This window comes from Rhinolophus sinicus, linkage group LG01, assembly GCF_036562045.2.
Source record: "Rhinolophus sinicus isolate RSC01 linkage group LG01, ASM3656204v1, whole genome shotgun sequence".
Taxonomy (NCBI): domain Eukaryota; kingdom Metazoa; phylum Chordata; class Mammalia; order Chiroptera; family Rhinolophidae; genus Rhinolophus; species Rhinolophus sinicus.
Genome location: NC_133751.1, coordinates 149,201,169 through 149,222,181, shown reverse-complemented (window position 1 = coordinate 149,222,181; position 21,013 = coordinate 149,201,169). Strand labels below are relative to the sequence as shown.

At 42.2% G+C, this 21,013-nt stretch overlaps 1 protein-coding gene and 1 long non-coding RNA gene across 8 annotated transcripts in view; one reads left to right on the top strand and one right to left on the bottom strand.

The window, feature by feature from the left end:
• LOC141572444 (uncharacterized) overlaps window positions 1-3,055 on the bottom strand; it is a 144,482-nt gene extending 141,427 nt beyond the window's left edge. For 3 of the 4 annotated variants that reach the window (XR_012497803.1, XR_012497801.1, XR_012497802.1), the window contains exons 1-2: window positions 2,791-3,055; window positions 1,490-1,631 (exon numbers count right to left, since the gene is read on the bottom strand). This is a non-coding gene — a long non-coding RNA (uncharacterized LOC141572444). Of the gene's footprint in view, window positions 1-1,489; window positions 1,632-2,492; window positions 2,650-2,790 lie in introns of those variants that run through there. The other variant, XR_012497804.1, reaches the window with a different exon arrangement.
• Window positions 1,902-21,013, top strand: part of DPP4 (dipeptidyl peptidase 4) — an 81,427-nt gene continuing 62,315 nt past the window's right edge. For 2 of the 4 annotated variants that reach the window (XM_074337130.1, XM_074337128.1), the window contains exons 1-3: window positions 1,902-2,388; window positions 2,916-3,003; window positions 12,923-12,973. In XM_074337130.1, the coding sequence (XP_074193231.1) occupies window positions 2,383-2,388; window positions 2,916-3,003; window positions 12,923-12,973 (145 nt within the window). In that variant the 5' untranslated portion in view covers window positions 1,902-2,382. The remainder of the gene's footprint in view (window positions 2,389-2,915; window positions 3,004-12,922; window positions 12,974-21,013) is intronic. The other 2 variants (XM_019727294.2, XM_019727293.2) reach the window with 2 other exon arrangements.

Here is a 21,013-nt window from a genome sequence, read left to right as displayed (position 1 = left end):
TGGTGCTCTGTCTCACTGCTTCAATGTCTCTCCCTCAACACATGCCTAAGTTTTCATGGGGAGTACCATATAACCAAGCAACAGAGGAGGGAAAAGAGTCGGCTCTATGCAAAGTAAGCTGGTACCAGTCCTAAGTGGATGTCTGCTACATCACAGCCCCTCTCAGGGATGCGCTGAAATGCAGAAGAAAGAGAAATCTTCCCAACAGACGGAACTTTGAGTAGTACATCTGTTTTTCCATTTTGCATAGAAAGAGAAATGGCCTAATACACAGTTACACTGACTCATGGGTGGTGGCTAATGTGTTGGCCAGCTTGTTCCAAAATCTCGAAAAAATAAAACAAGATTGGCAGACTGGTGACAAAGAGGTCAGGGTGGAGGAGATATGTGAAAGAGTCCTTTGAAGTGGGTACAGAGTGTGAAGATATTTGTGTTTCATGGCATACCCTCCAGAGAACAAGATGATCTATCCCACAGATGTCAGCCAACTTCCCTCCAGCCTCCCCTAGAGCTTGCTGGATATACAGTGCCATGGTGCAGGCATGGAGATTACACATAGGCTCAGGTGTATGGACGCCCCTCCCCATGACTTCTAGCTTCCACCCTCCATTGCTGAGTGTACAGACTGGTGATAGCAGAGGCCAACACTAAGCCCCCGAGATGGTCCCCTGTAGTCCTTGTTGGATGGCCTCTCTTCACAGCTCCAGCTCACAGCTCCAGTAATACTATTGACTCACTTTTATCAGCAGTTGGAAGAGGGAGGAGGGGATGGATTTGAGAGATATTTGTAAAGGCAGAATTGGTGAGGAATTGGTGGCCAAGAAAATACTGCAGAAGAGTGGAGAAGAAAACCTAAGATGACTGAAGTTTTCAGTTTTTGTGAATAGTGAATGGGGACACTTTTAATGAAGAGAGTGGCGATCAGAGAATAGTGGAGTGAGGGTGATGGAGGAGATGAAGAGTTCAGTTTGAGCCTATGGAGGTGGGTGACTGAGTGTATGGATGTATCATAAGCAACCAGTGGTCAAAAGGAGGAAAAAATCTCTGAGGACAAAAGCAAATTCTGGAATGGAGATAAAGAATGGAAATTTGAATTTATTCATAATCATTTTTTGATGCCCCATAGGACTTTGCATTTTTAATCTTTTACCTCTAACTATGGACAGAGAGGCTTGGCTTTTCAGTTGCAGTGAACAAACTGAAGAGGCCTTTTAGAGGGTAGGAGTAGTACTTATCCTCAAAACAGGAAGCAAGCGTAGAGGGGCCCTAAAGGCAAATACGTACCTATGTATTTTATACTGAAAGTGCCACATGCACAGGCCTCACCTGTCTTGTTCCATTTCTCTATCTTGCCATCTAGAAAATGGTCTAGTACATTGTAGCCATTCAAACATTAGTGGAATGGATGGAATAAATGGGAAGATGCAAAGAGGAATGAATGAACAAACCCACCGGCATAATGGGGAGCTGGGGGAAGGAAAAGCCATACCTGACTTTTTTCTCTTCTCCAAATCCTTAAAAGACTGGAAAATGAGAGGCCATGTGGAACAGTGGTTAAAAACAGACTCCGGGACTTCTTAGCTGCCTGAGGTGGCCAAGTGACTTAACCTCTCTGTGCCTAGGCTTGCTTCCTGTAAAACAAAAACAGCAAATGCTTAGAACAACACCTGTGGAAAAGTAAGTTCCACACAAGTGTTGGTGTTATTTTTTGCATCTTGATGAGAAGGTAAGTCTGAAAGACAAGTTGGAAATTCCCTGAAGTGTGTGTGTGTGTGGGGGGGGGGGGGGGGCAGGGTTGTCCAGATACTTAGCCTCTAAGTTTCATTCACAAGTGAGCAATCACTTTTTCTCTGTCTCTTTGTCTTCCAGATATTTTAGTTCCAATTGTCAGTAGTGAGCTGTGTGAGTTTGCAGAGCTCCATGCCCTCTCTGGGCCGGGTTCCCTAGCCTGTCCACGCGAGGTTTCAGGAGCTGAGCTCCAAAACTCTTTTCAGCTAAAAAGACCTCGGGTGTCCCCATCGAATGCAGAGACTGGCTCACTCCTGCTGGGACTCTCACAACCACTCTCGCGCATCCCCGGGCCCCCCCGCACCCTGCGTGCCTCGGCTGTCGCCCAGCGCCCCGCACAACCCGGGGGAAGTGCCTCTCGGGCGCCCCCCGGCAGGGATGCCAGTGTCCGGAGCCTGCGCGCCTTCTCCCACAGCCTGCACCGGGGCCCTTTATACCGAGCGGGCTGGGCGCTCACTAATGTTTAACTCGGGGCCGAATCTTGGAAGTGCTGAGTGACTCCGCGGCGGTGGAGCAGGACGCGCGTCTCCGCGGCTCGTCTGACTTCTGCCTGCCCTCCCGCTCCGAACGCTCAGTTCCGAGGAGAAGCCCACGATGAAGGTGAGTGAGTAGCGCCCCTCCCGCTTTCCCAGCCTCAGGGTCGAATTATAGGTGCCTCTCCCATACTCTCCCCAAATTGTCCCCAAAAGTCCACGGAACGGTACCAGGGGCTTTCATTAGGTGGAAGCTCCAGGACCTCCCTCTGACAGGTGAAGGGACATCCCAGAGCTCTAGCCTCTCTGTTAGACCTGTGGCGTTTTGTGGCGTTTCTGCTAGAACCCAGGCGCTGAGCCTTGGAGAACCCAGAGAGCCACCCATAAAACGCACGCCCCGAACCCTCACGGCTTTTGACGTGTAGGCGAAGAGAAGCAAACTGTAATGTGCTCAGATGCCACAAGTTCAAGAGCAACCGCTCTTGAAACCTCGGACTGGCTCACTCCAAACCCTCCCAGCTCACCGTACCCCTCTTCCAATGCGCGCCCATCGGCAAATCCCGCTGCCTCAGGTGGAGCCCAGGCCCCGACCCTTTTGCCCAGACTGGGGCCAAAGGGCTCCCTCTAACTGGACATGATCTGACCGGCTTGCAGACACAGTGGAAGGTTCTCCTGGGACTGCTGGGAACTGCTGCTCTCGTCACCATCATCACGGTGCCCGTGGTTCTGCTGAACAAAGACAGTAAGTATGAAACACTTGACAAAGATAAGGCAGGTGGAGACCAGGATCTGGTTCTGGTTTACCCCACTGAGGAGAACAAACGATTTTGCTGGGGACTGGGACCAGTGCGCCAGGGGGTAGCTGAGGCTTCCCAGGCGCTGCTGCTTCTCATGCAGCAGTTACATTCACTTCGCAGTCTCCAGTGTTCCGGCTGTGAGAACCTTGATGCCGCCACGTTTTATGCGGGACAGATAGGTACTTCCTTAAATATGGGGGAAGTCTTAGGGTTTCCTTTTATTAAATTTAATATGTTTTAGATTTAAATTAAATTTTAAAAAGCGTTCATGCTTATGACCTTCAAAGGAAAAGACGCGTGTTTAAAGATCCGAAGCAGTAGTGAAGGATGTCATAATGGGAGGGGAAAAACAAGAAAGTAAGCCCCGAAATGCAGTTTTGAGAAAAGACAGTTCACAGGGCACCCAGGTAGTTTCCCTTCAGGGATGATGGCAACCTATCGGTTGGAGAGTCCGGGTGCAGGAATATAACTATAGTATTTCAGAGTTAAATCATAAAACTGGTGTACTGCATGATAATATTCAGAGGGGGTAGAATCAGTGATATTTGGTGGATTCTTTCATTTAAAGTCACTTCAGTTCTTGTAGCTTGGTCAACTGTTCCAGTTTAGCCCCAGCACTTAACATAAAACATTCAGATGATGGAATACACACTATTGGGTGCAAGCAAGTGAGAATAACTAGTTTAAGTCTCCTCTGGCCCAATTTTCCTTTTAAATATTACGTTCATTTCAGTATTACACATTCGGGACAGCTAACTGAAGCATCCTCTCTGGATGGTCTAGTCAACCAGGAAGTGTGCAGACAGTGCCTATATACCGATGTCATCTTATCCAGATGTCCAGGTGACAGTTCAGAATTAGTTTATAGAGCTATCAAAACCATGCTTGCCTAGCAATTTCAGGGCCAAGGCAAAAAAAGGTGCCAAAGGTTAAAAACCGAGTTTGTTGACCTACTGATAATGACTTTCAGTTACTTAAAGCAATGATTACCACCATTTTAGACTGTTAAACAGCAGGCATCAGTCCACTTATATTTGACCCTTGGCTGTGAACTGTTAAAATGTAACTATTTTCATAAAATGATACTTTGTATATTTAAACAACAATACACACAAAGCCAAAGGATGGGGCATCCATACAATCAATAAATATTTATGTGGCTTACATCATGTTCCAGGTATGGTGCTAGTTTGCTGCAAAGACAAAGATCAAATTTTATAAATATAAAGATTTCTGACTGCAAGAAGTTTGTAGTAGTCTAGTGGAAAACAGATATGCAAGCAAGTCAAAGTAACCAGAATAGCCTGCTTTTTCTCCAAAGCATCACTGAGGCATCACAACATCACTGGAAGGATGATGGGTAAAACCATAATTATCAGAACTTCCCTTAAGGAACGTTGGAAGGAACACTGTACTTTAATAAGCCACTTGTGATGGGCAGTGAAATAGCCTAGGGGCTTGGGTCATGCAACTGCCTTCCATAGGGTTTGGTCACATTAACTACAGGGGTTTTGTTTTGTTTTGTTTTGTTTTGTTTTGTTTTGTTTTGTTGGGTGATGCATGAAGCCTGGGGAGGGGCTGTCTTATCATTTTCCTTAAAGAGCACTTAATCTTCTCCAAATGAAATTTGAAAAAGTATTTCAAGGGTGCCTTCTTGATGGGGACTTCCCAAAAGATTCATGTGTTTCCACCTAACTATGATTGTGAGTCAACAAGATCATTTCAAGTTCTTGAGCAAACTTCACTGGGATTTGGAAGGATCGCTTCTGGGAAAGTACAGAAAGAACTCTTATAAGAGGTTTCTTTTGCAGGAAGGCTTGAATAGTTAGCACCAGTTTCTGGAGATAAGAGTTTACTGGAAAAAAAGGTGAATACCTTGTGTGTCAACACAGAGATACAAGATCACGTCCTCTAATCTGGGGTTATAAAAGAACTCTTAGCAAGAGAGGAGGGTGGGCAGCAGGAAAAGGACTTTGATTTTAACCTGTAGGTGACAGGGAACTGCTGGAGAATTCTGGGCATGTCTGAACTATTGGGCATGACAGTGAGGAGGTGGGTTGAAGTGGGGCAAGTCTGGAGGGGGAGCAAGGGAAGTGTCCTGGGAGAATGATGGTGCAGACCAGAATGGAAGCTGCAGAATTACTCAGAAAGGTGAACAATTAGACTTTGATCTCTGGACACATAGAAAGTGAGAGGACTGTGGCTAAGGATATCTCTTGGGCTACTGGGTGGAGATGTGGTTTCATTGTGTGCTTTCTTTATACCACCACTCAAGTTATTTGTCTCCTCATATTTCTTAATTGGCATGTACAGTATGTATATTTGAGGAGAAAATGGAAATCATCTTGTTTCAACTCCTGCCTTGTTATAAGGGAGAGAGATGAAAGCTCAGGAATGCAACATTTTCATGAAATCAGCGATACCATTCCTGGGCTATGCCACTATAAGGGACAGCATTCTTACAAAGAATCCAGAGTCATTACCCAAGAACTGTTCTCATATTGTTAATATAGATTTAAAGTCGAACAAATGTCTGAAGGAAGTGAGGAAGGGAGTTGGGAGAGAGGAGATACAAATGAGAAGAAAGAAAAAAAGAAAAGAAAAGGAAGGAAGGAAGATTTTGATAGAAAGAAAAAGTCCTAGACTATGTGGAAAGCAAAGAAATAAACAGCCAAAAGCAAAGAGAAAGAAATGAGCAAACCCACGTTCATCCCCTGAGAGAGGGATGAACCTTCTAAGAGAAGGTTAAGTGTTTTCATATGAAGCAATGACTTCAGCAGAACTATACACACCCAGAGAGGAGGGGGGTGTAGTATGAGAGAGAGAGAGAGAGAGAGAGAAAGAGAGAGAGAGAGACCTGCTTAATACAAGTCTCACATTTTTTTAGAATAAAAAATCCCTGAGATCAGAAATTATGCATTTCACCAACCAAAATTAAAAGTTCACTTCCTTCTGTATATGTAATAAAGAATTGTATTTTGTTTTAAATTCCTCAAATATCCTATTAAAAAAAGGATATTGCATATTTAAACATTCAGTTTTCCAGAGAATCAGCAATAAAATATATAAAAATACTTTACTCATAATGGAATTACAGTAATCCTCATGGCTTAGCAATAAATCCTCAGTATTTATGATCCCCTTCTTTTTCCCTTTACATTATATTATAGGCTGAGTTTTTAAAAATATTTATCAAACAGTCTTATTATGACATTTCATTATTTGTCAAGTAGTTTTATTATTGAGTTTTATTATGGGATAGAAAGCTATCTGTTTGTTTTGTTCTTTTCATTGCTTTAGCAGTAAAATTTCAATACCTTCTTTCAGTGCATAGGAAATTTGACTGCTCACCCATCCATCAGTAATAAAAGAAAACCCAAATGTGAAGGAGACAGGAATAATCAGAGAAAGAAAAGATAACATCTATGAAGTTTGCCTGAGGAAGTCCAGGATCTATTCCAGGTTTAAAAGCACAGAAATGAACCTGAATGAAAGCTTTGTATATTTCAGAGGACAATTTCTAAACAGTGAGCTCTGTAAAAGCTCGAATTGACTCCAGCTAGCTCAGTTAACTATTGTCAACCTTTGTCAAGTGCTCATGAGGTCAGTGGGTTGGTCTTTTTTAGGCCAACTATTTTGGCTTTTGGTTCCCTAGCCGTAGCAGGGGCCTTAAATTGTTCTCTCTTTAGACATCTTGCCTCCCATCCCAAAAGCAACCAGAGAGAAAAAGGGAAGACTGCCCAACTGATGGTTCAAGAAAGATGAAGTAAAGGGACTGACTAGTGCAGGATCTGTATAAATGAAATGTTATGACTTACCAAAGTGCCGAGGCCGGCCGGGGGACTGTGACTATAAATGCATGCAGGACCACCTTGCTTGTGGAGCAGAAGTATGCAAAGGTGTAAACAACAGCTAACATGTCCTCATTCCGTGCCACGTGTGGGGTTGAGGGCTTTCAATATACTTCTCATTTGATCCTCACGACAACCCTTTGAGAAAGGCACCATTATCATCTCCATTTTTACAGACAATTTACAGAAACTTTGAGAAGGTGTTTTGGTTACTGGTTACTGCACAACGAGTTACTGTAAAACTTAAAACAACAAACCTTTATTATGTCACAGTTTCTGTGGGTCAGGAATTTTGCGGTGGCTTAGCTGTGTGGCTTTGGCTCAAGGTCTCTCATGAAGTTGCAGTCAAGATATCAATCTGAAAACTGGGGGCTGGAGGATCCACTTCTAAGCTCTCTCACATGGCGGTTAGTTAGAGGCCTCAAGTCCCTACCATGTGGGCCTTTCCATAGAGTGCCAGAGCTACTGGCTTCCCGTACAATGAAGGATCCAAGAGAACAACCATGCCGCAAGCTGCAGTGCCTTTTATGACCTGACCTCAAAAGTGTGATCAATGGAATACAACCATCACTTCTGCTATATTCTATTGGTCACACAAAGCAATCCTGATACAGTGTGAGAGGGCATTACACAAGGGCATGAACACTAGTGTGGCGATCATTGAGGGCCATCTTTTGAGGCTGGCTACCAAAACAGTTAAGGAACTTGCTCAAAGTTCCACAGAGTTGGGATTAGGCAACGTGACTCTAGAGCTGGTATGCTTAAACCCAAATCATTCTGTTAGTTTGTAATCAAGTATAAAATTAATGAGACCTTATTAGCAAAAATGTTACAACTTCCCATTTATATACCTGTAGTTTCACGACGGCTAATCTCTGGATGCTACCTGTTCTGAGGAGAAGCACATGCTGCTGTCACTTCCTTTCTTATATACAGCTTGGGATAGGCAACACCTTCTAGCCCAGGACTGAGATCCTACACTTTTGACTGCTCTTGTTTATTATTTTTAGTAGTAGTAGTAGGTCCAGATTTACTACTTGCCCTGAGTTACACTTGGGCTTTGTTTCTAATGCATGTTGTATTATTTCATTTGTGCTCCATGGAACAATACATGTCAGAGAGAGGCATTAATATCTTTACTCTTTATGGTAAAGAAATAGAAGCAGAGATGTTTAGGGCTTTGCGAGTCAGTACTAGAAGTTATCCAAGTCTTGACTTTGAGCCTTCCCCGAGTCAGCTGGTTCCCATAAATAACTGTTTAAAGAACTGCTTTGGTGAGAGTTTTTCTAAGTTAATGATTAATTATTGTTTTACAGCTTGATGCTAACCCTTTCATTGTTGTAAACCAGTATCGTGTAAATATTTGTACCTGTAGTCATCACAGCTCCATTATGACCTCCAAAAGAGGGTGTGTCTCCCAATCTGAGAGGAAACTGAAACCACAAACTTTGAACATCTGAGTTAGCTTTTTTATTTTTGCCAAGTACTGTATTTGCACTTTTATATTGTAATTCAAAATTATAACTTCCTATGAAGTTTCTTTTTGACATTCAATATTATTTTATATTAATTTCATGTATACAGCATATTGGTTAGACATTTGTATAATTTAAGAAGTGATCCCCTGTCTAATCTAGTACGCACTTGTCACTATACATAGTTGTTACCACATCATTGACTATATTCCCTGTGCTTCAGCTTCTAGACCCATGATTATTTGTAATTACCAGTTTGTACTTCTTAATCCCTTCACATTTTCACCCTGTCTCCCAATGCCCCTCCCATCTATTACCCCAAATCGAGTACCCGTCTGACACCATACATAATTATTAAAATATAATTGACTATAATCCTTATGCTATACCCTACATCCTCATGACTACTTTGTAACAACCAATTTGTACTTCTTAATCCCTTTGCCCTTTTCACCCATTCCCAACCCCCCTCCCATCTGGCAACCATCAAAATGTTTTCTGTATCTATAAATTTGTTTCTGTTGTTTTTTTTTTATTTATTTTGTTCTTTAGATTCCACATATAAGTGAAATCACATTGCATCTGTCTTTCTCTGTCTGACATTCTCCACTCAGCACAATACCTTCCAGGTCCATCCATGCTACCACAGATGGCAAGAATCCATTCCCTTCCATGGCCGAGCAATATTCCATTGCATATATGTACCACCTCCTCTTTATCCACAGGCTTCCTCCACATCGTGGCCATTGTAAATGAAGCTGCAATTAACATATGGATGCACATATCCTCTCAAAATCGCGTTTTGGGTTTCTTCAGATAAATACCAAGAAATACCATTACTGAGCCCTTCTTTGTCTCTTGGTATAGCCTTTGTTTTCAAGTCTATTTTGTTTGGTACAAGTATTACTACCCCAACTTTTGTTTGTTTGCTTGTTTCCATTCTCATGAAACAACGTTTCCATCCTTTTACTTTCTGTTTCTGTGTGTCTGTCAATCTGAAGTGAATCTCTTGTAGGCAGGATATGTAAAGGTTTTGTTTTCTTATCCATTCAGCCATCCTATCTTTTGATTTAATCCATTTACATTGAAAGCAAATGTTGATAGATATATAGTTATTGCCATGTTATTATTAATATCTTCTTTCTTTTTTTCATCTTAAAGAAGTCCTTCTAACATTCCTTGTAATACTCATTTGATGAACTCCTTTAGCTTTTTCTTGTCTAGGAAGCTCTTTATCTGTCCTTTGATTTTATATGATAGCCTTGCTGGATAGAGTAATCTTGGTTGTAAGTCCTTGCTTTTCATCATGTTGACTATTTTATGCCAATCCTCTCTGGTCTGCAAAGTTTCTGTGGAGAAATTACCTGACAATCTTATGGAAGCTCCCTTATAAGTTACTAGTTGCCTTTCTCTTGCTGCTTTTAGGATTCTCTCTTTGTCTTTAATATTTGCAATTCTAATTATGAAGTGTCTTGGTGTGGGCCTGTTTGGGTTCATCCTGTTTGGGACTCTGCACTTCCTGGACTTGTGTGTCTATTTCTTTGGGCAAGTTAGGAGTGTTTTCAGTCATCATTTCTTCAAATAGGTTCTCACTCCCTTGTTTTCTCTCTTCTCCTTCTGGTACCCTTATAATGCAAAGGTTATTGCACTTGATGTTATCCCAGAAGTCTCTTAAACTATCGTCATTTTTTTGGATTCTTTTTTTGTTTGAGTGTTTTGTTTTGCTGTTCCAATTGGGTGTTTTCTACTACCTAGTCTTTCAAATCACTGATTTGATCCTCTGCTTCATCTAGTCTGCTGGTGATTCCTTCTAGTGCATTCTTCACTTCAGTTATTGTATTCTTCACTTCTGATTGGTTCTTTTTTATGGTTTTTACATTTTTTGTTGTTGTTGGTCTCTTTATGCTTGCTATCTCTCTGTTGAATTTCTCACTAATTTCCTTGAGCATCCTTATAACCATTGTTTTGAACTCTGTATCTGGTAGGTTTCTTGCTTCCATTCCTTTAGTTCTTTTTCTGGAGTTTTCTCCTGTTCTTTCATTTTCTGTTTTTCATATTTCTATATTTCCATATCTTGGCTGCCTCTCTGTGTTTGTTTTTATGTATTAGGTAGCTATGCTACATCTCCCAGTCTTGACGGTGGCCTTATGTAGTAGGTACCCTGTGGGGCCCACTGGCACAGTCTCTCTGGTCACCTGAGCCAGGTGCTCTGAGAGTGCCCCTTATGTGTGTTGTGTGTGCCCTCCAGTTGTAGTTGAGGCTTGATTGTTGGCACTTCAGTAGGTGGTGGTATGGTATTGACCCTCAGGCTGACTGGCTATGGGATTTGGCTATGTCCACAGGCTCTGGTGCCTGCTGAGACCATCCTTTGGGTGTGCCACTTGTGGGCTAATTGTGTAGTGCTCTGCTGTGGTCTGAAGCCAACCTCCAAGTATATTGGATCTGGGGCCTCTTGGGAGGGTCTCCATTGCAGGCTCAGGTCACCCACTGCCTGTGACCAGCCAGGGACTACCTGGTAGGAGCTACAAAGCAATCCATGGTTGGTTGCTGCCTGTGCTGTATCTAAAGGCACATGGGAGAGGCTTCACTGTGAACTGAGGATGGCTGGCATCAGATCTGGGATAGCTCTGCAAAAAGCCAGGACACTCTGAGGACTGCTGCCTTCTGCTGGTGCCCTTAAGGTTGAGCCACTGATAAAACCTCCTGCAGCATGAAGCTGAGTGTGGTAGGGCCTCAGTGAGTCACCAGGGTGGAGCTATTGGAGCTCACCAGATCAATCAGATTCAGATTTGGCCTGTGGGGGGATGGCTCAACACAGGAAAGATGGCACCTACCAGCCAGCTGCATGGGAGAAGGGCCCTACACATGGAAAATAGCTACTGTCCCTCCAGTTCTCACCCCGAAGTTACACAACTCAGTCTCCCCCCTATTGTATCTGATGACCTCCAATGTCACTGTCCTTTCACCAGAGTCCAGGGTGAGTGCCTGTGTGGGCCCTTTAGAGGATGTCTGGTTTTCCCGCAAGCTTCTGTCCCACCTGGCTGGTGGGAATCCCACGGTTTTGCACAGCCAGATGTTGTGGGGGCTCCTCTTCCTGGGAAGCCTGGTGTGAGGCTGGGGTCCCTCATCCCTCCATAAGAACCTCTGTGGCCAAGATATCTCTCCCAATTTTCCACTGCCACACATGGGTGTGGGACCAACCTGTTTTGCGTTCTTCCCCTCTACCATCTCAATGTGGCTTCTTCTTTATATACTAAGTTACAAAACTTCTGTTCAGTTAGACTTCAGATGGTTTTCCAGGTTGATTGATTGTTCTATAATTTAGTTGTAATTTTGATGTGTTCACAGGACGAGGCAAGCACAGTGTTGATCTATTCTGCCATCTTGGATCTCTCCCCCTGGGAAGTTTTTTGTTTGTTTGTTTTTTTAACTTAATGATATACCACTTGCTTTAGTTAAGTATACGCACAATGTACACATTTTGCCATTATTTGATTCACTGAGGAAGTAAGTAGGCCCATGAGCTCAGGTCACATAATTCAGCATCTAAAGCCCAAGAAGCAGAGGACTTTAAGGCAGAGCCAAAGCCAGCAGGAACTTTACTCCTGGCATCCTGAGGGCTGTTGTGGCTCAGGATGTATAATGGAGGATGAGAGAGTAGGTGGGGTGAGTATCAGGGGGAAACTACCCATTCCTTCCTTGACCTCACACTTGGTGCCCCAAAACTGGCTGGGTGGCCCGTCACCTAACATCATCTCTGTAGGGTTGAGACCTCCTCTTCTTATTTTCCTTGGTTATTTTAAAGCCCCATGCTCTCAAGCTCAGGTCCATCAGTTTAGTGGATTGCTCCTATTTCCCTGTGATTTTCCTTATTCTTTTATTGCATTTAAAACTTCTTTAGGGTTAAGACCCTATAGTGGCCAGGTGTCATATTTGTTAATTCCCCAACATATATTGAATGTTTCCTTCATGGCCGGTATTAATGCAGGTACAGGAATCTGGTTGTAAACAGTATAGATGAGCCTGCTACCACGGACCTTTACAATCCATGGGCCGGTAGGTAGTAGGCAAACACATGAGTAATATCAGACGGTAATATACGCTAGGACTAAAATAGTGTGATAGAGAAGATGGAGGGACACAGAAAGAAGTTCCACTTTATTTTAAGCATGGGCATGGCATGATCTTATTTCTATTTCTACACTAAGTCTCTGACTCCTGTGTAAATAATGGAGGGTGGGGTGAGGGGTGGTTTCTCCAGGTAAGAGACCATGGTAGATTGGAGGGGTTGGTAGCATTAGAGATATAGGAAGAAAACAAAAAAGGAGGATGTATTTTGTATGTAAGTCTTAATGTATACAAACATGAAGAGTGAGGAAGAGCAGAGGCAAGGTGATTCCCTAAACAGCTTGCTGGATAGTCAAACTGGAGAATTTTCTCTTGCCCTCCTGACTATACCCTTCCCACAAGAGCTAATCTGCAGTGGTTTCTCTGACTTAACTCCCTTGTCCTACTGAATCTGCTTCCTTTTTCCACAGCAGGACTCAGGAGGGTCTTCTGCATCACGTACCGAGCACACACATGTCAAGGTAATTCTCCAAGTCAGCGAGTATTCATTGAGCATTTTCTACATGCTAGGCACTTTGTTGGTCACTAGAGATATAAAAATGATTGGCATGGCTGTTGTCCTCAAATAATTCACGTTATTAAGGGCAACATAAACATTAACTATGATAAAAAGTGCTACAAGTATTTCTAATAAATGATCAAAGTGCTAGGGAAGCACTAAACAGCAAATGATAAATGCTGTCCAGGGCAGTATGCGCAGAAACCAACCAAGCATAAAGAGTTAATCATTAATGGGCCTGAATACACACCTTCCTATCCTGGAGCCATCAGACTGTCTCCCAGGCATGCAGTTCACCTACATGTATGGTCCTCAACAATTCACAGCCCATCAATTCTGTACGAGGATTGTGTCAGAATGTTTTTGGCTGCAACTAACAGAAAATCTGAGCAAAAGTTGTTTAAGCTATGGCGTTTTCTTATTGTATTTCTTATTATTAACATTTTCTATAATTGGAGGTACAGAAGGAAGGCAGTTAACACAGTGATTCAACAACATCCTCAAGGACCCGGGTTCTTTCTGTCATTCAGCTCTGCCATTTTCATTCAGACTGTTGTTGGCCTTGGTTCTCAATCTTGTCCTCTCACAGTCAAGCGTGGTTGTTCCAGCAACACATCATTTGCTCACCCAGCTCTTTCACAAAGCAGAAGGGGATGCTGTTCCTCATTCATAATCTGTTCTATCGTGCAGGAAAACCAGTTATAGAAGTCCTTCAGCCCAAGGCAGACTTTCCCTCAGGTCTTATTGACCAAATTTGTGTAACTTGTCCACTTCTAAACTGACCACTGGCAAGGGGAATGTAGTACCTAGTTGGGGCTGGATTAATCAATGACACACCTTTCTGGGACAAACCGGAACCTCCTTCCTTAGCACAAGGAAGAAAAAGGTGGAAGAGAAAGGTTCATTACCTAAGTTGAATTGAGAATTCTAAAAGAAAGAGATGGGGGAAGGGGTCTATACAAGCATATGTTTTATTATTGCTCTCTTTTCAATACACTTGAAAGATTTCATTTACTAATGAAAGAAAATAGATGTAAAACCATCTCCTATCTCCAAAGAATCTGACCATAGAACTCTCCTTCCCCTCTTCTCACTTTCTTTTCTAATCGCCTGAGTTTATTGCAAAGCAGGGTGTTTTGATGCTGCCTTTCTGATCCTGGGGGCATTTTGAGCCCAGCACTTGCTTTCTCTTATCATCCAAAGTAATGACCAATAGGGAAGAATTGACTTTACAACATTTAAAATACAAATCTGAGGCAATAGAATGGGTCAGGAACATTTAAGGGGAACTACTCTCCATTTTCTCACAAAAAGCATATGTAAACCATCATATCTTATCCAATTCATAACGAGAAAACGTGGCAGAAACAGTCAAAATAAAATAAAATGAGCAAAGTTTAAAAATACTTGGTAAAAACTAGATCTGCAAAAGTTGACCCAGGGAAGTAGGACTTGAAATAATTAATGGCAACTAAACAAAATAAAATAAGTAAAATAAAAACAAACAAAATAACCTCACAATGTTTAGAAGCTATTACCTGTTCAATCTGACAGGCAAAAATAATCTAATTGGTGACTCAAATCTTTATTGTAAAATTCCTGGAGGGAGGGGGAATTAATCTGCATGAAAATGAAATCTGTAACCCAACATTAAGTGGCCTGGCAATCCTCCTATATTTTCCACCCGCTCACTTGTCCATTCCCCTGGTGGATTCTCTTATCAAGGGGATAAACACCCCCTCCCCATGCTCTTTCCCAGCTGTTGACTTTGCTTCCTATTTTCATGAGAAAATGAAAGCCGTCCCAACAGAATATACTCAATTCCCTCCAGCCTGTCTGCCCCTGCATACTCACCGGCACTGCCTCTCCCAAGGCAATGGATGCATTCTCCCAGCACTTGCCCAAGGCCATGCCTCCTTTGTGCCCTGACTTTTACTTACTCAAAGACATGGCTCCAGCTATTTTCCCTGCCTGCTGCATCATCATTTTTCCTCTCTGTATATAAATGTGCTGTAATGCCTCACATCAGAAGGAAATGAGGAAGGGAGAGAGGGAGGCAGGGAGAAAGGGAAGGAAGGGAGGGAGGGAGGGAGGGAGGGAGGGAGGGAGGGAAGAAGGAAAGAAGGAAGGAAGGAAAGAAGGTTCTCTCTGGACCCCACATCCCTGCCAATCTCCCAGTTGCTTTCCCTATTGTCTTTACCACAAAATTCCTCAAATAATTTTCTATTATCACTGTCTGCAATTCCTGTCCTGGCTTCCTCTTAAACTCACTGGGTTAAGGCTTATCTTCAGCGGGCCACTAAAACATCTCTGTTCTCATTAAGATCCCTAACCTGTGTGTTGCTAAATCCAGAGCTGTTTTTCCTCTGAGTCTCACATGACCTGTCAGTTGATCATCCTGCTTCTCCACCTCTCTCTAGGTGTGCCCTCTCTCCTAGTCTCCCTTCCACCTCACAACGTGCTCCCTTTCATTCTCTTTAGGAGTTCCTCCTTGTGTCTGACTTCTAAGCTTGAGCTACTCCAGGCTCTATACTGGAACCTCTTCCATCTCCACTAGGTGATCTCATCCACTCTCATGGCTGTAATCACCAACTATAACCTGACAACACCTAAATTTATATCTTCAGAGCCCTCTCCTGAACCCTGAATGTGGAAACGCAACTAAGTGGACAACTCCATTTGAATTTTTTTGGCCTCTCAAGTAACATATCCCAAAACTCTGTATCCCCCCAAGCCTATTCCTCCCTTAGTACATCTTTTCTCAGAAAATAGCAATTCCATTTTTTTAGTTGCAGAAGCCAAAATCCATACAGTTCTCTTTAACTCTCCTCTTTTATTCACACTCAACATCCAATTAGTGAGCAAATCCTATCACTTCTACTTTCATGTTCTTTCAAAATTCTACTATATCTCACCACCTCCACTGCTACCAACTGGTCTAAGACACCATCACCTTTAACTAGAATTATTGCAAAAATCTCCCTAATCTCATCTCTCTATAGTGTATTCTCAACAAAGCAGATAAGGTGATCATGGTAAACAGAATTCTAAAATAACTCCCAGAATTTCCTCCCTTCCCCCATATTTCTTCCTAACCTTTGAGATTGAGAGTATGATGGATTTAATTCTGATGATTATATATATATATATTCTATGGCACAGTCCCCTTTAAAGAAACAGAGAGTACCTGGGTGAGCCTGAGCCATTTAAAAGCAGAGTTTATCTAACTGCTCACAGGAGAGGTAGTCAGAGATTTGAGGCACAAAAAAGGATTTGACATATCACTGCTGACCTGGGAGGTGGAGGGGACCATATGGCAAAGAATGTGGGCAGTGTCTAGGAGGTGAGAGAAGCCCCTGGCTGGCAGCCAGCAAGGAAATAGGGCCCTCAGTCCTACAACCATGTGGAACTTCATTCTGCCAGCAACTTGCGTGAACTTGGAAGCAGCTTTTTCCCCAGAGCCTTCAGATGAGAACTCAGCCCAGCCAACACCTTGATTTCAGCCCTGTGACACTGAGCAGGGAACCCAGCTATGCCAGGCAGGACTTCCAACCTGCAGAACTCTGAGCTGATATATATGTTGTATTCAGCCACCACATTTGTGGTCATTTGTTATGTAGCAATAGAAAACGAATACAACGATCATTTTTAAATATAAGTCAGACCACATCCTCCTCTGCTCAGAACCATTTAAAGTCTTCCCGTCTCTCTCAGAGTCCTCACAATGATCGATGAGGCCCATGTGATCTGAGCCCCACCATCTCACCTCTGAGTTGCTCCCCTACTCTCTCCCCTTCGCTCATTCATCCTGCCTCAGACATTTTATACTTGCTGCTCTTTCTTCCAGGATTCCTCTTCCCTGGGGCTGTCTGTTGTTCACCTCCTCACTCCTTCAGGTCTCTGTTAAAATACCACCTTTTCTGTGGGACCTTCCACCACCTAGCTGTTGAACACAGCAGTGTCCCCAGACCTGACAATCTTATCCCCCTTCCCTGCTTTATTTTCTCTGTGGCATTTACCACCTAACGTATGGCATTATTTACTTACTACTTGTTTCTATGTCTCCTCCCTTTAGAGTGTAAGCTTTCTGAGGGCAGAAGTTTTTCATGCTTTGCTCATTCTTATTTCTAGTGCCCAGAACCTTGAAGAAAACCACGGGTGCTCATATTAGTTTTCTAGGGCAGCTGCAACAAATTACCACAAACTTTATGGCTTGAAACAACAAAAATTTATTCTCTCACAGTTATGGAGGCTAGAAGTCCAAAATCAAAGTGTCAACAGGGCCATGCTTCTTCTGAAGGCTTCAGGGAAGGATCCTTCCTTGCTTCTTCCTAGCTTCTGGTAATTAATGGCAATCCTTGGTGATCCTTGGCTTGCAGCTATATGGCTCCAATTTTGCTTCCATCTTCACCTGGCTTTCTTCCCTCTGTGTCTCCATATGGCCCTCTCCATCTTCCAAGTCAGCAAAAGCATGTCTTCACACGGCCTTCTTATAAGGACCCCAGTCGTTGGACTTCGGGCCCACCCTACTCCAGTGTGACCTCATCTTAACTAACTACATCTGCAAAGACCTATTTCCAAATAAGGTCACATTCTAGCGGGCCATGATTTTGGGAAGGGACAGTCTTCAACCTAGTACAGCCTGATAAGTATTTGATGAATTAAAGGGATTTTCTTAGTGCTCCTGAGAAAACCTTTTTGATGAACGTTTTTTTATGTTGCTTTAATTCTGATTAACATACGTACATTCATAAATGCGAAGACAAGTCATCCAGTACTAGATCATGCATACCTCCTATCAGAATAGTACCGTGCTAGCAGCTGTTTAGTAAACATAAAATAAATTCCTCCTTTCAGCTTACTTATAGCCAAGACGAGACTGTCTAGATTAAATATTTAAATGATATAAAATTGTTTGATTAATGTGAAAAATATATGGTGTAGAAAATAAGCATTAAAGACAATAAAGAGGGAGAAATGAATGTGGTGTAAGAAGGAAGGTGATCAAGAGGTGGAAAGAGCGATGGTGAGAAAATGAAGGCCACAGATGTAGCCCGTATTATTTAAACATTTGCTAATAAATACAGGAAGAGAAATAGGAGATGGCTTGAGGAGGCAGCAGGGTCAGTTAAATGTTTTTAATATAGGTACACCTTGTGCATGCTTAAGGACGGGACAGAAGCAGGCAGGGAAAAGACACTGGAGATGCCGAGGGAGAAGAGACGTTTAAAAAGTCTCTAAGGATCAAGAAGGCAAGGACCTGAGGCCCACTGTTTGCTCGGAGTGCTGAGGAAAGTGGTAAAGGGTGACAGGAGGGATGGGTAGAAGTGGAAGGCATGGTGGAAAGTAAGCCCCTAGGGTGGCTTTGCTGTACAGAAGGAATCATTGAATCTTTTCATTAGACAACATCATACTCATTCGAAAATATGTACTGCAAGGCCTGAGTTGTTCAGGATTGTGTCATGTTTAAATCTAGGAAACATTAAAGAAAACAAATGTGTTATAAAAGCTTGCATGTCTACTTTTTATGAGTTTAGCAAAAAGATGATGAGAATTACGGGATGTACCAGGGAAGAAGAGAGAGTGAGGATGGTACAAATGTCTTTCCAGAAAGTCACAGAATTGCCATCCTTAATAACAGACCAGAGAGAAAATTGTAGGGTTCTCAGAAAGAATTGGTACCGCTTTGACTTTGGAGCACTAGCACAAATTATGTTCTAATGTCACCTACCAAGTCACCCAAGTCCAAATGATACTGCCAACCTGCCCGCTGAGACTAGTTTCAAACATTGAATTCAAACACTTCTATAAAGTCTGATTCATCTGTACCAATGCACAAAAACTGCTGACATAGCATTTGCCCTGTGTAGTTACTCTCCCAGATACTTAGGTTCTTTAGAAGAGTGGTTATAACTACAGGCTTTGGAGACATATTGCCTAGCTCAGCAGTGGCTTTGATGCCTACTAGGCATAGGACTTGAGACCAGTTACTGTCCATGCTTATCTGCACCTCAGTGCCTGTAAAATGGGGATGAGAATAAGTTTCTAAGTAAGTACAATGCCTAAAACAGCCCAGTACACTGGAAGAATTCTGTAAGCATTCGTAATTATTCTTCTTCATGGATTTTCAACTTATTTATTCTTTTAACAGGCCCAGAGGCAGGTACTGTAATAGTGTCTCACACTCAAAAGTTTTGCCTGGCAAATACTGGAAAGGGCAATTTTTGTGGCTGTTTTGTTTTCCAATGATCATTTTTCCTTGTAGCGCAGAAGACAAATGCATTGTTTGGTGGCCCCTTGTTGTACCTTGATGTTTCTCTTATTAAGAAGGCAAATCTGGTGATTGTGATTATATGCTAATGCTTCCTATGTGTATGGTAACCAGAGAAATATCACTCTTCACACATCTTCCAAGTCCAACATTTCCCCTCCATACTGCTGACTCCCAGTATGGATGCTATGGATGGTATTAGACATGGTGAAGGAAGAAAGTGATGCTCATTAGCACTTAGCAAATCATTCCATTGTACTTATTCCAGATGTTTGCTCAATGTGATACTCTTATGCTGTCTTATTAGGATCATTTGGGATATGAACATGGCAAAACTAAATGGCTATAATTTTATTGCAGTGAAATTCCTAATTTCAGCACCACTGCTAAGGACTCCAGGGGAGACACTCTTCTATTCATTATTGTATCCTGAATGTCCAGCACATGCTCAGAACAAAACAATACTAAATCGTGTAACATATCTGGAGTGCTTTCTAAATTTTAGGTCCTGAGCTAAGCACTTTACATGTGTTATCTCATTTAATCATGGCAAATGCCTATGTCCTAGATAAGGCTATTATTTTCATTGTATTGATTTAAAAAGTGAGGTTTTCAAAGACTCGGTAATTTTCCCAAGGCCCCAGTGGGAGAATTAGACTTGGGCTCAAATCCAGGCTCTCTGATTTCAAAGCCACTAGGGACCCAACCCCTTAATGGCATTTGTTGAATCAATAGCGCTGGGTGGTGGCCTGCATATGCTGCTGGGTAACACAGGATATGAGGAACCTTCTAGTTAATTTCTCCTTCTGCCTGCTTGATTTTTTTCCTCTGTCCCTATGTCAAGACTGCTATTTTGTTAGAGCAAATTCTAAAGTAACACTCATTTTATTCCCTTAGCATCAATATAAAATGTTAGCTGATTACCATATGGAAAACAAGAACTTTATAACCAGATATCTTTTTCCCATGTTTAACAACTTTATAAGTTTATGAGCTGTGAAGAGCACATTTCTTTTTAGTCACATTTCATTAGCCATTTATTTACAAAAAAAGAGTTTATCTTTGTGAAGTAGAAATATTATACGTCATATCCTAATACAGATAAAAAGTTGATTATTGTGTATAAAAATATTCAACATATCCTATAATCATAAAGTAACTATTGGTCAAACCAGGAATATTCCATGGACCTATGCTTCTCTCTTATTTGGATCTTACCATTCTGGAATTACTTGTACTCAGAAGTGCTGTTGCTCCTACAGCAAGGGTTCATTAAGATACCACACACTTTTATGAGAATTTATTCTTAGGTTGAACCATCTTAGAAGCTGTTAAAAATGGCATTTTCATATGGTTCAAACTAATAGTTGCTCTCATCAAAGAAGTATAAAGTTGTTACCCTTTTTTTAAATTTTAAATTAAAGAAGACGTGAATCTAAGAGTTTCTCTATATGCTGATGGGAAACATATGATTAACTCCTTTACTTGGCTAGCATAGTGCTTTGAACTCATAAGTCAAATGAATGACATGTTCCAGGCCCACCAGGAAAACCACACAGCAGCCAAAGACCTTCATCTGTCGCCACAGCAGTGCCCTCTCAGTGAGAAAGTAGACAGGAAGAAGAATCGTGAGTGTGTCCTCTTCAGCATTTGACAGAACAGGTTGTAAGTTGGCAGCAAACGATTAACTTGTTAAAGGTCAAAACCTGGACTTGGCGTTCACATCTCACA